This window comes from Colius striatus, chromosome 8, assembly GCF_028858725.1.
Source record: "Colius striatus isolate bColStr4 chromosome 8, bColStr4.1.hap1, whole genome shotgun sequence".
Taxonomy (NCBI): domain Eukaryota; kingdom Metazoa; phylum Chordata; class Aves; order Coliiformes; family Coliidae; genus Colius; species Colius striatus.
The window spans coordinates 34,468,463-34,486,873 of record NC_084766.1 but is presented as its reverse complement, the minus strand read 5'-3'; the positions used below and the strand labels follow the sequence as shown (position 1 = coordinate 34,486,873).

Sequence of the window (18,411 nt, the reverse complement as noted above, 5' to 3'; positions counted from 1 at the left end):
AGTCTCCTTGCACTGTTAACCAGTTCTAATAAAGCAAATACAGAAGAAATTAAATTCTACTTGTGTTTGCTAGAGGAAAACAAAGAGAAACCTTTGGAAAATGCATCCAGCATATACTCCCTTGTAATAAAATAACTCAGGAGACGAGCGTGCTTTGCCTATGGCATATAGGAGCTGGAATTATCTCACACTAGTGCTTTTGAAACAGTTTATTTCCTGCTTGTTATGAGAAGGCTTTGAAGTTATGAAATCAATTAGTAATGCTGTTTTTTAAATTACTGTTATAAAACACTTTTGCCATTTATTCTGACAGAAGACATCAGCTGTAAAGTTTCCTTCCAATTTTTCTATGTTAGGCTTCCAAAGGAACAACAGTGGAGAAGAATGCTTTCCATCCCCAAAACTTGGTTTGTTTTTGTCTGAGTCATCATCCCTCTACTGGAAAGCCTGACCTGGATTTTCCTGGCACAAGAAGGACCTTTAACATAGGTCTCCCATATGCTGATTGGTGGGCAGCAATGCATAGAGGGGACTCCAGCCCTCACATCTCCCCTGTGGATGGAACCTGAATTCATTAATTACTTGGGCAAGACAGAAGACAGAATTAATGCTCTTGTCTAGGCAGCAATTCCTGACCAGAAACAGGGAGTATTTGAGGAAGAAGGGCTTGGGGCATTTTCTGGTGCTCAGATGGCTGGAACAAGGGACAAGAGGACACTGCTGTGGGAAGCTGATAAGACAGGTGGCAATTACTTAAAATGCTACCAAAATAAAGAAACCATACAAAGTGCTCAAAGTCATTTGCCTTGAGAGTATAACTCACGTTCTCCACAATAAAGAAAGCAACTGTGGAGCAACGGAAGAGCTCATTAGTGATACTTTCTAGGATTCAGAGGTAGTTTCCATATAAGCTCTGTTACTCCTCTTCCCCTCCAGACTCACCCACAGACCGACTTCCCTCTTCTGCTCTGCTGTTGATGGACTGGAGCTATGCAGCAGGTTTTATCCCACCAGGAGCTGGCACAACCCCAGGATGAGTCTAGCTACGTTGCACTTTCATCATATTTATTAAGCTAGCATTGAAGTCAACCTAATTAAAAACTCTCCTCTTGGCTTTCCAGCAGTGGGGTCCAGCTGTTGCACTAATGATACCATGTGGCACAACCGCAGCCGTCTGCGTAGGTCATGATTGTCAGATAGAGATGAAATAATCCTTTAAACACTTACTGTGCTTTCTCCTTCCAATCAAACACACACTTTGTCACCAACCTCATGTAGAAGACAGAGCCACGTAGCTGGTGAACCAGAAACCCAGCTGGGCATTGCTCTGTGTGTGTGTGTGTGTGTTGTGTGTGTCTCTCCGGTTGCCATATTCCTTATTGAAATCTATTTATTTAGCTGTATGGTACAAACAAGGAACTCTGCTTCAACTGCCATAACTCCTGAGGAAGGGACTCACTCTCTTTGTATGCAGCCATGTGTGTAATCTATGAAGTAAGTAAACTACAAGATAACTGTTACTCAAGTGGTTTATTAAGCACAAAATGCCCAGCTGCTTGCCTTTCTGAAGAAGCACACAAACACCTAAGCTATGGTCTTAGTATTAGTAATTTCTTCTGAAGATTTCCAAGGCAAATGACTGCTTTGTGCTGCTCTCCTACATTTGAATGTTTTCTGCATTACAAATCTTCCCTCCCTGACACAAATTGCCCTGTTGTGTAACTTCATTCAGTGTAATCTGGGACTGCTGAACACAGCCCTGTCAGTCTGTGGTAACTTGCCTCCCGTGACATTTGCAAATGAAACATTTTCATCTCTGCCATCCAATGGCCTTCATACAGTTCACAGTGGCTGTCAATAAATATATCCAGTTTCTTACCTCTTTTCAGAAACAGCTGAAAGAAAGGGAGGGAGATCTGGGATGGAGGGAGACAGGAATCACATGTGCCAGAGAAGCACATGTGTAATCAAGAGTTTGAAGATAATCTAGTGCAGCAATTAAAAACACACTTCAACCCTGTTTAGCATTTTTTTGTTCTCTCAGCATCTATTTTGTAGTCATTAGATTACAGAAGATTAGAAAAAGGAAAGAAGATGGGGAACAAGCAATACTGTTTGCTATGATAAACAAGCAACTATAACAGCAGAAAAGTATCAGGATGTCTCAGGATTTCATTTCTATTTTGTGGAATCAGTTTGTTGAACATCTTTCCAGCTTCTTATAAACTTGTATCATAAGTCATCACCTTAAAGAGCATTTCTTAATGCATAACTCTCAGAAATACTTTAGGAGACATTTGGAGACTTGTCTTTTTGCTGAAGGTTCAAGTCAAAACTCGATGGCTTTTATGATACACACACCAGCCATGGATGTTGCTTTGCCCTCTGATAAACATAGCTACTTCTAGAGAGGAAATGGAAGCATTAAAACACTGCTATACATCTTTCCAAATGAAATACAAGTGAGCTTTAGTCTGCTGAGAGTAAAATTGCCTTTACACAATTTAGGCAGGTGATCGAGATGACTCCACGTTTGGTTGGGAAAAAAGATAGCATAATAGGGAATTCAATCTTAAACTGTTGAGCTGTCATCTGACAGCCCAAACAAAGCTATTTTGGGCTAATAGAGTACTTTCTACTCCCTCATATTCCATCACTCCATCTGGAGAACAAAGAACACTTTTTGGGGGAATGGATTTTAGATACATATTCCCTTTTAGAGGTTATTTTCCCCATTGTTATGTGTACAGATTGTCCATGCATTCACACCTACTCCCATGTTCCTCCTATAGAGCTAATATCAATATCTCTGTTGTTCTAATGGGTTTTTTGTTCATTTCTGTTTTGTGTGACAACACATTTCAAAGTAACATTTTGTTAATGGCACAGCTACCGGAGCTCACCCAGGTACCTGCACCTGTATCTCACACCTCCTTTTTCTGCTCACCTGACTCTGCAAAGATCCTGCAGAAAAAAGTTGGATTCAAAAGGTTTTTTTCTAGAAAGCTCATTTTCTCTTTAATATTTGTCAATATTATGGATAGATTCCCCAGTACTTCATTCCAAGAGGCTGAGGGGGTTTGTCCTCCCAGCATGGATAATGCCAAGCATACACTAACTAATCTTCCAGAAGACATTTTATTAGCACCAGTTCCTTGCCTGTGCTTACACAAACACCTCCCTGCAGCTTCACTTTCCCCAGTAATCTGTCCCATTCGTTACATGCTCATTACCTGTGTCTTCCAAGGGCAGCTGGGGTTTTATTTCTTGTTCTGCTATGTCTGTTACAACTGCTGCTGCTGCCGCCGCGTCGGGGGGTGGCTGTGGAGGTGAAGGTGGTGCCTTTACTGGTGTAGTGGACTCCGGGGTCTCAAAGGCTTCTTCAGAGTCAGAGCTCCTGGTGAAAATCAAATGAGAGACTAGTGAGCAGAGTGAAGATTCACATTCACGGGTCACACTTGGAAATGCAGAACTTTCTGAGCTGATGCCATAGACTGCAGCTATTGGGCCAGCTCTGCACTTCCCAAAGCAGATTTTACATTGCAGTATGGTTTCCAGAGCGGAATATCATGGCTACAGCCTTCTCCATACATGAGCATTTACATCACTTAAGACTTCTTTGTGTTAGAAAAGTGAATACACACTTGGAAAGAAATCTGTCCTGCATAGCCTGGTTTGCAGTGAGAAGGTGGCTCAACCACACAGACAACACCACTGACACTCCTGGCACTAGTCTCTAAAACTTTCCTTGGCATAAGTGTACCTAAATCAACTTCTCAAGAGAGCTTCATAGCTTCATCAAAAACCCCTCTAAAATAGGATGATTTTTCTGTGTGAAATGACAGGAGACACTTAAGGTGCAGCAAATTCTTATGCATCCTACTACCCCAGAAATACTATGTTCCATTTTTAGCAGAATTTTACTATAGCCCTTTTCAAACATAACTGTATGCCTTTGTTACACAAGGTAAGACAACCTGTAAAATGCACAGACTCCTGCTACTATTAATAGTCTTTTTGTACCACCACATGCTCAGAGACACAAAAACCCCATAGGGATCACAATGTGTTGGTTGAAGCCCAGCAAGGAAACAGCAACACCTAAAAATCATAGAATCATTACATCTGGAAAAGACCTTTAAGATCATGAAGTCCAAACAGTCACCTCACACTGCCAGGTCCATCACTAAACTAAACCATATCCCTCAGCACTTCATCTATGTGTCTTTTGAGTACCTCCAGGGATGGGATCTTAATCACCTCCCTGGGCAGCCTGTTCCAAAGCTTAACAACCCTCTCAGTCACAAAGATCTTCCTAATGTCTAATCTAAACCTCCCTTGGCACTACTAGAGTGCCTTTCTTCACATCCTATCATTCATTACTATAGAGAAGAGACTGACCCCCACCTCACTGCAACTCCCCTTCAGATAGCTGTAGAGAGTGATCATGTCTCCTCTCAGCCTCCTCTAGGCTAAAAACCCCAGCTCCCACAGCTGCTCCTCATAAGACTTGTTCTCTAGACCCTTCACCAGCTTCATGGCCCAAATGGAGCCATTCCAACAAAATGCAAGCTTGAAAGGCAGCAACTGTACAAAACCAGGGGCAACTTAAACACAAAGTGAAGATCTAATCCATACAAGGACACAACATTTATTCTTACAGGAGTTCAGCCTCAGGGAACTGTCCTTCTAGATCTGAAAACTATAGATCTTATTTGCTCTTAAACCAAACTGAGATAAATTTTAGCTCTTAAATGTTTCTTCTTGAAGTCTGTTTTTGGGAGCACAGAATGCAGTAACAATGGTGTCATATTCAATATGCACTGAACATATATTCAGTATATGCTCAATAGGAAGTTTGGTTGCTCAGATGCAATTTTTACTGCTGCTCTGTAATACAATGAATTGAAAACGACAGTTTCCTAAAGGACAGGACTGATTTGCCTGTTTCCAGTGATTCTGTGCATGGCTGTAGTCTCCACTGCTCCTCACAGCTCTCCACACCCCTCACATCAGTTCAATGGGGACAAAATTTGCCATGAAATGAAAAGCCTTTTCATCCTACAGAAGCATTCTACAAGCCATCCCGAACCAAGGACTCTTCTCATTTTGTTCAACTTAAAAGATAACTCTGAGCTGCCAGATTCTATTTGGTTTCTTGAAGCTCGTGATTATTTTAAGCAGCTCGATGTCAGGAGTACAAGTACAGGATTTGCATTCAATTACATTTGCCTAAATCTATTGCAGCATGAAGCCTTCGGCGAGCTGGGGAAGAAAAGACCCCAGTGTCACTCCTGACAGCTTGAGGAGCACAGTGGACTCCATTCTCCCCAGTTGCCTCTGCAGAATCCCAATGAGACCTCCCACCGCCTGACCTACCATTAGGGCACATGTCATAGCCTGGCACCAACCCCTGTCATCACCTCTACTCCTGTGCAAAGTAAAGGGATTTCTACCAGATAATAGCTTTGATGATTGCCTTATTTGGAGATTTCCCCCCAAATTTCTGTGTGTGCCTGGAGAACAGCTCAAAACCAGTATGCCTGACTTTTGATTATATCTGTAGCTCCTCAAAATACCTTCTTTGAGTCGTTGTTTAAAATGTCCATCAGGCCAAAGAACAGTCAAACTGGAAGAGCTAGGCTGCAGTACTTTAAATGATACCCCTTCAAAGATGCACCATGCTTTAAGTTCAAAATATTTTAAGCTTAAGAACAGCTGCAAACAAAGAGCTTCTGTAAATAAAGCTGTACAATACGTATTCAACAAAGTAACACTTTCTCTTCCTTCCACAAAGCTAGTTCAGGAAACTTTAAAGTTGAAGAATCAAACAGAGTTGTGCCATATTTTCCCAGCAGAGAAATGTTTCCTGGGCCATAAAAATAAACCTTGAAAATTATCATCTAAACCAACAAAATGAAAAGGTGATTCATATCTCTTGGGCTTTCATATAATTCTGCATTGCACTGTACTTAATTAATGTTTTACTCTCTTCATTTGAAGTGTTGCTCTGTGTTACTGAATCACAGCTTAGACCCCGTTTTTCCCCAGATGTCTATATGGCACAGGTAACCTGGGCAGTAAATATTCAGACATTTGTAATATTAATGAAATTGTCAAAAAGTCTCCATTTTCATGTCCTACTTGTATTTGTAACTGCTTTGTTAAACTGGATGATGGAGCAGTTCTGTGTCCTCTTTTACTTCAAGGATGGAAAAACTTTGCACCTTGACCTCTCTTTTAAAAGAGCTACATTTTTTTACTTGGTCTCTTCACTGGATGAGGTGGGCATAAGAATTTGAAGTAAAATGAAATTGTTCTTTTTTGTTCACCATTTAAGCCTTCACATTGGAGAAGCTCCTGAGCCTATGGACAGTCGACTGTGGTGCCTGAGCTCCAGGTACAAGGCTTTGCTTTGCTAATATTTAATAATCCCAAAAAGATTTTGGTGCAATGCTCCTCTGTCTTCAGCTGCACCTCTCCATAGGCAGCAGTGTAAGCAAGTAACAACTGTCTTAACCCTAATCCAAATGCTGCTGAGTTTGTTATGAGAAGCAACTGTGCTGGCAAAATACACTGTTTGACAAAGAAACATAAAGGGAAGCTGAATACCAGAAAACCATTTTCCATCATATCCTGGGATCTGGGAGAGAGCATAAAGCCTGGAAGCACATACCAGGACTATGCTCCAAGGTCTACATTACATAGATCCTGGAAAAATTAGATCCTGTGTTCAGTTTTCCTCAGCAAAAATACAGAGGGTCTCTCTTGCATGGGATATTTTAAAGGCTACAGCCCTACTTTCATAATGCAAGAAAAGATTTTCCCAGAACAACAGGATTTCCTGTGAAAAGGAAATTACATATTTCAGACAGTTCTATTCATAATGTCTTTTCTCTGAGAAATACATGGAACACACAGAAAGAAAATAATGCTGCCATGGAGTGTAAGACAGATTGCCAAACTGTGATATGCTGCAAGAATCAGCACCAAGACAAAGCTGCACAAGGAGCAGCCACCAGCTGTGGGCAGAAGAGCTCTTCTGTCACCTAGAATATTATTGCAAAGCTCCAGCCAAGGATGAAACATGAGGACATGAGACACATGGGTTTTAGAGATGGAGAACTCATTTGCTGGCCCCAGTTCATAACACTGTGGAGATGGAGCATGCAAGTTCAGTGCCCAAGTCTGCAGGAATAGTTGAGGGGGGGCAGCGATGAAGTAAAAGCTACAGGAAGGAACATACATTCACATGTCCTTTTAGTCAGCTTGGGAAACTAGTGGGAGCTTGCCTTGATAGTACATGTTATATATTTCCATCTGTATCCCTTGTACATAACAGGCAAAAAAGCACAGACTGCAAAGCTACAAAATGATTACATGACAATAATAGAATACAAAATGGCCAGAAATGTTCTTCTAGCTCATCTCTTTCACCTCTTTCCTTGAAAGACACCAGTAAATAGGAAACATAACACAGAGAGTAGGGAAAGAAGCAGGAGAGAACTGAGAAACACAAGACTCACACTAGACCCATACAAATCTGGCAACACTGCTTCAACTTGTGCAGCAGGAGCACTCATTCCCACTCTCATGTGGAAACTTTGAGGTCTTTCCCAGCCTGCTCCATAAATCTCCAGAGGGAATACTGAAGGGAGTCACTAGAGTTGACTTCTCTTCTTCACCTGGTGCCTTGCAGAAATCCAGCCTCATAAGTTACATCAGATGCTTATAATTTGAAGTCCTCCCCAACTTCAGGATGAAAAATTGCCTTTTTGTTACTGTAGCTGGAAAGCACTCAGTAAGCAAAAATTAGATTTCCTCTTTCTACTGCCTCTCCCCACACTTTGCCCTCTTTAGGCACAAGTCACTGAAGTGAGGTCATCCCAGTTGTCCCTTGGAAACTCAGTTCATTAACAAGTAGTTTGCAACAGAGCTGTGGCCTTCAGCTGCATGAGGAACCCTGCCATCTGTCTCGAGCTTTTCTAATATTTACACTACAGCAGTATAACCAACACATATGTGCACTTTGGCTTTTATTTCACAGGAATGAAAAAGGAGGTTTGGTGTATAAAAGAAACTTAAAGCAAGGCTTTGACACAAGGACTGAGGTCAGCAGCATCACTTCCCATGGAGGGGCACAAAGGAGCAAATCTAGAACTGGTAAGTGCCGAAGGAGCTCCAATGGGCTTTTCTGAGTTACTTCACTTAAAGGAAGGGGAGGTTTAGATTGGAGTTGAGGAAGAACTTTTTCCCTGAGAGGGTTGTTAGCCCCTGTGCCAGGCTGCCCAGGGAGCTGGGGGATTGCCCATCCCTGGAGTTATTGCAAAGCAACAGAGCTGAGATGCTGAGGGCCATGGGTTAGTGTTGGGCTTGGTAGGGTGAGGGGAGGGCTTGGACTTTAATTGAAGGTCTTTTCCAACCCAAACAATTCTATGATTCTAAGTCAAATCTTGACAGAATTTTTATTTAGTGTATAGCCTGCTTCCAAAAAAAAAACCCCAGCAACCCCTCCTAACTACTTTTTAGAGCACTAATCTATTGGTGTGAAACGTGGACAGTCTGGAAAGGAATGAGTGTGTGACAGCGTAAGATGCATTACTGAGAAGAGCTTCAGTGAACAGCTTCTGCCCATCTGTATTTAAATGTGTCTATTTCCTTCCTAACTTTGCATTAGGAAAGAGTATGTTAAATTTGCCTTATTAGTGGAAAACATCCCAGATTAACTGGAGTCTCTCATACCTGTTGGCAATACCACTGATGCTCAGGTAGCACTCCACAAACTCATCCTGCACACTAGTACTGAAGAAACTATCTCTGCTAATTGTTTTGTATCTATATACCTTTGTTTTTTTGACATCAGACCAGAGGCAACAGTTTCATTCTCATGGTGTATTTGGAAAAATGACATATTGGGAGAAAAAAAAGCAGTCAGGTAATCTTACAGCATTCACACAACATCATCACAACCAAACTGTGCTCCATTGCCACCCAAGACTGATTGGAGCATAATGAGACACAAGCAAGGACTCCAAAGCTTTATTGGAGAGCTGCTGTTTACAGACTGCCCTCTAATTGTAGCATTTGTGGCAAGTTTGGAAATGGAAACGTTCATAGAAGTTGAGGATTGTCTCAAACAATGACCAGTTCCCACCTGATCAGTTTTCACTGGCAATTCTTGCCTGATCAATTTTAACTGGCAATAACTTCTAACATCTTTTCCTGAGATACAGATGTAGTTCCTGAGGGGAAGGACAGAATTGGGTTTTGCCTTTTTTTCCATCACATCTTTAGACCCACCTGTTCTTTACAACCAGCTAGAGCTGCAGTTTGAGAGGAAAACGGCTGCCCTCAAGTACATCCATCACCTCTAGGCCACATAAAACCACACTGGAGTTATCAGCAGATCTGCTTCCATGGGCCTTAAGAATCAAACTGCACAAGACACATGGATCTGGATCTGTTACCACAGGACATCATGCAGTGCTCAGATCCCTTACTGAGATTTCTGTGCACCAGAGGAACTAACAGAGCTCTGAGACTACCAGGGAGTCTAATGGAAGGGCCCAAATGAGCAGACATTGCAGTGCTGATAAATAAGCACTACCTGCAGCCACACTTAAAAGCAATGCAAAGATTTCACCAGACCTGTCCCTCCAAAGCGTTCATAGCTCTTATACCATAAAGGTGTAAATCCAACACGAGTATTTACTGAACAATTTATCATACACCATGAGAGGAATCTAAATCAGCAAAAAAAACCCCAGTAACCTCTTACAATGTTCAGTTTAGTCCTGAAGATGAATTTTGGTTTTCACTCTTGTAAATCCCACTGGGAGATGAGCTGGAAATAAAAAGGAGGAGTAAGTTCCATGGTCTGACCTCCATCGATCATTTTCAGAGATGATCCTCATAAAACCTGCATGAATAATTCAGGTCTGCTTTATTGATGCGATCAGAACCAAGGATGTGAGACTGGCTGTGTACTTCTGAGGCCAATCTGGTTTGCATGTAACTTAAGCAGACATGCACTGTACTGACAAGAGCTTGCAGGCTCACAAGTTTGAAAAGGCATGCAGCAACTTTAAGCTTTAGAGTTTCCAAAGCCAGAGAAACAAATCACTCAGAGGTGCACTTTAATTTCAGTCAAGACACCTTTTCTTATTTCCTGAGGCCACTTTCAATGATTAAACTGATTTTCCCATATAATTCTTTTAAAAGTCAAAACAAAATAATAACTGAAAAAGAACACTGAGGCAGGATGTTTCAGCAGCACATCTCTCCTGATGAAGATCATTCTACTCCCAACTCTGGCACCAAACTGATGCATATACACAGTCTTGGTCAGTTCACTCCTGTATCCACCTCAAGTCATGAACAGCTTCTTGCTGTAGATGTATGCAGAGTCTGGGGGATGAAAAGGGCGCTTGGTACACATTACATTTCATTATATTAGAGGAGTTTTTCCTTCTCCTTATATAAAGTTGAATAACTGATTTTCTCTTACCCTTCACCTTGTGGCATCACTCACGTTGCAGTTATACCACTCAAATATAGAGATGTATACAATCTTTCCTCACTCTTTTTCTCTTCAGACTCTTATAAATGCAGCTCTGGATCGTAATTCAAAATCACCAAAAGAGCTCAGATGATAATTCATTTCCTGGAGATCAAGTTAGCAATTTAGGCCAGCAGCCATTAGCTGACCTGAGGACCTAATCACAAGGACCAAGAATATTTTATAGTACAAAAGAAAAGTCCTTTCTGTCATCCCAGAACTACGTTAGGATAACACCAAAGATGTGTCAACTGTGTGTGCTGTCGTTTTTGTATGGTATTTGCCTACTCTGTGCTTTCCAGCTAACATGACATTCCACAATAATCAGCTTCTTTTAACATGATTGTTAGCTGTGTCACTGTTCACCTACATGTTTTGAATATGAATCAGTCCTACAGATTTTAAATGTTAATAGTAAATTTGTACAGCAACATATAGAAAACACAGATATAATGGTGGATTCATGTGGTTATTTTAGGTATTAAATATTAATATTTGGAGTCTGAATGTCTAGCTGTCAAACCTAACATCCAGGGATCTGCTAAACACATGGTATTAAAAACCAGCACAAATACAAATGGTGATAGGCATAAAACTCACAAACAGTATTATCCTTCTCTCTAACAAAATATACCATTGAAATGATAGAGCTTCTCAAAAGAATTCAACAGTACAGAAAGCCCTGAAAACATTTTGCCCAGAGAAGTGCAAAACCAGTAACCTTAGCCCAGGCTACCAAAGCTCAAGAGTGGGTGACTTTTCAGAGACCACTGAAAGCCATCTGCCTGGCTGGCTCTCCCCTCATAGGGAATGTTCTCAGTGCTGGATCTGATGCTCATATCAAGTCAGGAGCCAGGGGAGGTATAAACATGTCACTTACATGTCACCAGATTCATCTACAAGATGATTCCTTTAGGGACACATTTCTGACCATTAACTATTAATGGACTGCTCTCACACTGTTGTATGGGTACAAGATCATCTATCCTGTGATTAAATACATTCACAACAAACCTATACTGTGAGGAGACAGACCACAAAATGAGTCACAAGAAGAGGATGCTGGTGATCTGCTGACAGATCACCAGCCTTGTTTTCAGCTCACACCCTACTCCTCCTCGCATGATACTGTTGTCCCACTGGAACATTACTATTGATTTGCACACACAAGATGAGGATCAAGCCTTGCAAATAAAATAAAATCATGTTTGCTACCTCCAAGGTAGTTAAAGGAAAACCAAAGTGTATTTCTCTTTAAAAGTCTGCTCCAGTGAAAGGCAAAACATCCCAGCCAAAGGAGAAAGCGGGGAGAATTCACAGCTCTTTAGTGCTGAGTCTGCACTGAGCAAGTACATCACCTTACAGGGGAATATTTTATCTGCTGTTATGTGCAGCCTATGATCAGACATCTATCATATGTGTACCAGAAAAGGCAATTACACCTTGTGCTACTCCCCTGCATTGCAACGCTGGTGCTGTATTCTATGGGTTTCTGATTTGCACAGTCTGATCATGCAAACAAATCATAAACTCATTACAGGGTTATTTCAGTTTAAGCAATAATGCTGGAGAATAATTTTTGGCTTACTTTATAACACTGATCATTGTTAGCCTACAGATCTTCTCACTTTTTTACTTTAAAACTGGGTATAGCTCAATGAAAAACAGGTACAGCTCCAGCTTCTTTAATCATGGCAGTTTAAAGTGATTTGATAGAAGCAACTCCTGAACAGAGATGAAGTTAATTTCCTAAGCAGCTTCATTCTTTATCCTGCTACCTTTCTGATGCATTAAAACCCTCATAAAAACTATATTGTAGGACAGAAAAAACAGATAGCAATTCTTTTTCCTAAAAAGGCTTTTGTGAAAGAGCATACCCAGTCAGAGCTGGGAGGTTTAACTAGGAATTATATTTTGCATTCATGAGTAATATTTCACAGAAATCATCCAGAGTGTCTTTCTCAGCTGTGGTATTCTGCCCAACATCAGAGCAGGATAAATGTCACGTGTTCATTTCATGGCCTGATGCAGCAGAGAAGCATTCTTTGCAGTTCTCACTTAAGAATAAAGCCTTTATCAAATAAATCCCATTCCACTGAAACAACAAAGACCTACTTTAGTGTAACACAATTACACAAGAATTCATATGTGTGCAGAAAGCAGGGCAGGCACTCCTCTCCAGGGAAGGACTTTAGCATTATTTCAGCACAAATATTCCTCCAAGACCCACAGAAAACACAGCTCCCCAGAAAAAGAATCACTATTATATCAAAGGTGATGCTTCCCAGTCCACAAGTGATGTGTCATGACAGGCACAATGTTTCATTTAGGGACATGGGGGAGGAAGCTTATTCTGCACAGAATGCAGGTAGGGTCATTCCCCTGCTTGTGCAGCCTTCTGCTTCTCCTCCACGCCACGAGCTCAAGGCTGTAACATCTTTTGCTGCTCCAGTGCATCTCAGACAGTTCAGATGAAGTGTAATGATTTACACCAGTGTAAATTTGGTGTGAAAGGGTAAATGTGGCTCAGTTACATACCGCTGCTGATGTAAAACCACCGAGAGACTTTACCATTCTTCTGCCAACATTCAGCCTCCTTGGACAACTTAGTGTCTGAGCTCAGATACAAGAATCCAGATATTCTGGTTTTATGTAGGTGAGACAACGGCAATCAAATGCTGTGGCTTCCCTTTTCACATCCTTAGGTGGGACTTTCAGCACTGGAAAATAATACCTTGTGTGTTATCCAAACACACATCAGTTTGGAAATGTGTCTTCTAGTACAGATTGCAAAAAGAAACTCATAAATCCCTTAAACATTACTCACTATAAAAACATCATTTTCCCTCATAGAATGGCTGTATTTAGAGAGCAGGACTAGAACTGCAGTGAAGGAGAATTAAAAGGACATCAGAGTCTTAAAAATAATGTTATTTTGGGCCTATTGTATTACAAGTAATCTTCCTACCATAAGTGATAGGGGAAGAAGGAATATTTTTTCCTGCTTTTTCCGATTGTTTATTCAGCAACTTTTGAGTGCGTTTTGTGCAGAAGCCAAATTCACACTCCCCCAACAAAAGACATTTCCTGCTTTCACACAGCAACCAGAAAGATATATATCAAGCTGTGGGAAGCCACATCTGAAGGAAAAAGAGACTGAGAGATACAATATGGCATACTCACAGCAGCACTTGGAACTACTTGCATCGTTTTTCTGACTGATTAGCAAGAAGTTCCCCATATCGCTTTAAATCATGTAGATTTTCCCTTTTTATTGCTTTTGCTGAGATCTAACAGGGCATGTTTTTCAACACTACTGATATAAATGAGTAATGAAATGAATTCCCATCCTTTCTGGTCAGTCTGCTTTCCCTTTTAACTGGCTTCAGCCTCAATAATGAAAACATTTATGTTACAGAAGCAGGACTCAGAATGGAAGATTCTTTTAATCTCTATGCTCTTCTCAGGCAGATGCTTTATTCTCAGCAGAACAACAGGAAAACACTATTTAATTAAATGCACTCATCTTGAGACCACAACAGCAAATATACCCACGTGTCCCTAAATCACCAGAAAGCTGCTGAATATTCAAACACATCAATCTCTTAAGAGATGAGAAGAAACAGGGAAGATGCAAGATACCCCAACATCCAAGGCAGAAAATAATCACTGTAAATACAGTTATGATCATTTAATATGTAATAATTGCAGTCAGGGCTGCACTTTGTTCACCCCAGTAGGTTAGGGATTAGTATTTGAATCAGTAGTTGAAGTATTTAATAAACATAGCAAATATTTCTCCTTTGCCTTCAGTACCAAATCTAAAGTTTGAATGCAGGAAAGAACAGCCTGTTAACTATGTCCTCAGAGAGCATCCATGTGCCCCTGCTCACTGCTCTACAGCATCATGCAATGGCTTCAAGGGAAAACGATCAATAATTCATTTAGGAGCCAGAGCCATAGGTTTGAGATTGCTTTGTTTATTGCAACTACCTTTTAAATGCAACAAGGCTTTCCAGAGCCACATCTCTGCTCAGCCACGCTGCTCAGAAGCAAGACCCGGGGACAGAACAGCAACTGTGAAGGGCCAAGATGAATGTCTGACACCTGTAATCCCTGGGGGAGCAGCTTATCTTGATGGCATGGAGACTCCTGGAAATTATGAGTTGTGGAAATAAGACTGCTCCTGTATTGCTTATGGTCCTTCCTTTCAGAAACGATAAAAGGACTTAATGGAGGGTGGATAAGGGAGATGGGGAGTCCCTTTGCTAAAAGGGAAAGAGGGGAGAAATGTCCCTGAGCCCTCAACCTGCTACACATTCTGCCTATTTTACTCCTGCATGGCCTCTGTAAAGCTGCACAGAGCTCTGCACAGATCCTCACTGACACTTATTCCTCTACATCAACACATGAAGCAGCTACATGGATAGAAACATTGCCAGGAAGGAACAGAAGCAAAGGACAAAACCCATCTGAACCTCCTAACAACAATAAAATCTCTCATTAGGCTATTTCACCTCCTGACTGTGGGGGTGTGTGATCCTTCTGCTGCTGCTCCAGCCCAGAGTACTCTGCGAGGCTTCTCACCCAGCTCAGCAGAGCTGTAGCCTTACCTCTCCCATGGGCAGTGCTGCTCCAGCTCAGCACAATGACACCATCCCTTTGGGAGGTGCTGCCTGAACACCCAGCACAAGAAGTGCCAACTCAGCACAACAGCACACTGAGAAACGCAACCCCTGGTTTGCAGTGGCACCTCACCAGCTGGCACCCAGCTGCACTGCCAGAGAAGCAGTAAGGACCCTGAACCTTCCCTTTCCCAGCTCCCACTTCAGCAGGGGACAGTCCTGCACATGGGAAGTTAGACAAAGGGAATCAAACTCCTTGTTCATCCTCCCCTTCCTACAGCAACCAAACCCTTTTCCTGGCACAATGCTGGACTCTGCCAGTGAGAGCAATGAACTGTTATTAACAAGACCAATAAATGCAGGTTTCTGTGCTGAAGAAAATCAGAACTCGGAAGCAGAAGCTTACAGGATTCTAACTACTAAGAGGTTTCAGGTACAATCTAGTCTATATCCCTCGCCTCTTTTGTTTAGGAAAACCCTACCTCGTAAATCTGAACAGAACTTTAAGGAATCTGTTTAACCAAAAATCAAACAAGCTTGAAATGGTCTCAGGTTTTCCCAAACCTTAATTTTATAACCAACAGCCCCAGTTCTTCCTCTGGAAAGCAAGAAGCTTCTCCTCAATGAGTCCTCGTAGGAAGAAAGAGAAGCTGTAGCAAACAGTACTGTGGGGAGCAACATACAAAATTACTAGAGCTCTACAATTACCCTGAGGTCTGTCTCGGAGATATGTACAGTTGCTTAAACGAAAATTCAGTCCACATGATATATGTTTAGATAGTGTACATTGCAAACTCCACTTTGGTTTCTAGACAATCTTCCTATCTTGTCTAGTACCACCATCAGTGAAGTCTCTCAGGCTAAAATGTGCCTTAAAAGAAACCTTTGAAACCTCTGGCTGTGGTGGCAAAAGGAAACCAATGTACATTTTTTCCCATTAAATTGGATCTCTGCTGCTAACAGAAGTATAAAACATGACAGTCACAGTCTGCTACTAAAGTCAGATGGTTGCTTCAGAGCATTTAAGGTCCTAAAAGGAAATGCCATCTCTTTTTCTTATTTTTTCTATAGCTAAAGATGTATTTGTTTGTTTCTTTCTTACAGCAAACACGCCCACTTTCTCTAAGACAATGCCAACTGCACTGAAATGCTAAGCTATAATTACAGCTCTGTCTCGTGCCACTGAGAAGCCTGCTTACCTGGACTAAATAATAAGACTGTTACATAGCTAAATCCTTTCAAACCACCAGAGATGGATAAGGAAATGGTATCTAAGACATCAACAAATACAAACACTCTCTCTGGGTGTAAGGGCTTGAAACAAAGGAAATGTGTTTATAATAGACAGAACCACTTTTCTATGTGCTGTAATTATGTTAGAGGAACATTAAAAGCAGCCAGATTATTACCTCTCGAAACACACAGGACTGGAGAGCATCTTTGGTTTAAATTTAACAAGCAGCTCCTTTGACTGCTGGGTCAAGCAAAGCAAAAAGCAAAAGCAGAGAGGGAAAGCGCTCTGCCAGCGCCAGCCACAATGCATGTGCAGGAACGCCTTTTCATTCATGTTTTTACTACCTCACGTCACATCACTTTGTATTTTCCAATTTGCCCGTATGTCAGAATACAAAACAGATGACAGCAGCTCCATTATGCATGGCACAGGGCACACCATTCACCATAGAGAGCTCTGTGATACACAGGGATTTGCCAGATGTGTGGCATGCCTTCCTAATAGAAGAGTGACTGAATCTGTGGCCTTTTTATTTAGTTTCCAAGTCTAAACGTGACCTGCCTACTTCTAGCAGCAGATGGAGCAGTACCTCTCACATCAAAGGAAGTGCTGTCACTGACTTCAGAGATGAGATCCTTTGGACTCAAATATGGGAGGCTGGAATAAAAGACAGGGGAGTTTGACAGATGAATTTGCTTGTTACTTGTGGTCCATTTTCTCTTCAGCAAAAGAGTCCAGCAATTCACTCTATTTAGCAGACAAATCTAGCAGATACAGTAAGCTCCATTTATTGATGGAGAGGCTTTCTGATGACTGGCAAGAAGAAGAAAACAAATGTACATAGAACATGGATACTAGACCTATCTGTCAAGGGGTTAACTCAGACTAAACACCAAGGCAGTAACAGAAGCCTCCCCTCCTCCCAAGGCTTTAATTATTTTGAATACTTTATTATACATATATACTGCACTCTTCCATGTAGGTATTCATGAAGATGCTTTTCCTATGTACAGGCATATAGAACTCTGCAAATATTTAACCAGATTGGTCTCTTTCAGACTTTTAAGAACCATACAGTGTATTCTTTTAAGTTTGGGAGACAGCAAAGTAAAAAATGTAGTAGCCAGCAAGGGTTGTGTTCTGTACACATGCACAGGTAACTTACACATCCAGGTGTGTAAACACATGCACACACAGAACAGTTGCTTATGTCTCATGCAAGAGGTTGAGTGAATCCACTTTAAATTTTTCTGAGTCTTCTCAACAGACAACAAACAAACAAAAAGACCACCACACAGCAGAAGAAATATTGAACAACATCCCACGAGGGCATCAACATCTTGGTCTGCAGCCAACGATCAGTAACATTCCATTTCTTTCCTGGAGCCTGATCCAGCTCCCACTGAAGTCAGCTCCCACTGAAGTCAGTCACCATCGGCTTCAGTGGGAGCTGGCTCAGCTTTCAGTCATTTTCCCCTTGGATTGGCAAGGGATGAAAATATTAGAGACACAGTGTGTAGAGCTCCTGATGGGAGGAAATAACACATCATCGGCCCTTTGGCTGATGGAGAAATGGGCAGTGAATGTAAATCCTGCCCAGTTGCTGCAAGGACAGCAACTACAATGCTCCACAAAGGGAAGGTGTGGTTTGTGCTCAGGAGAAAGGAACTCCTTCCAAAGGAGACAAGAGCTGATTCAGAGATGACAACTGGCTAAGAGCTACCAACATTTAAAAACCTACCAATATTTCCCGTTTTCTAATACTTAAAGAGTATTACCAAGTATATAGAAATGTACAGCTATTCAAATGAAGCCACCAATATATAGGTAACAGCATCAGCAAGCTGAATTCTGTTCACATCCTCAGCAGGACAATGCTGGTGCACACACTAGATGTGAGTGTGTACCCACCTGAGCAAATTCATGCACACTAAACATCATCATGCTGTCATTTGCTTTTAGTTCATCAGAATCCATTCCTATTATCTGATTGA

The 18,411-nt window shown here is 41.5% G+C and overlaps 1 protein-coding gene across 1 annotated transcript in view; it reads right to left on the bottom strand.

Moving 5' to 3' along the window:
• The window catches only part of TACC2 (transforming acidic coiled-coil containing protein 2), a 148,818-nt gene that overhangs the window by 39,874 nt on the left and 90,533 nt on the right, over positions 1 to 18,411 (bottom strand). Inside the window, exon 7 of the mRNA XM_062000731.1 lies at positions 3,234 to 3,397. Coding sequence (XP_061856715.1) covers positions 3,234 to 3,397 — 164 coding nt within the window. The remainder of the gene's footprint in view (positions 1 to 3,233; positions 3,398 to 18,411) is intronic.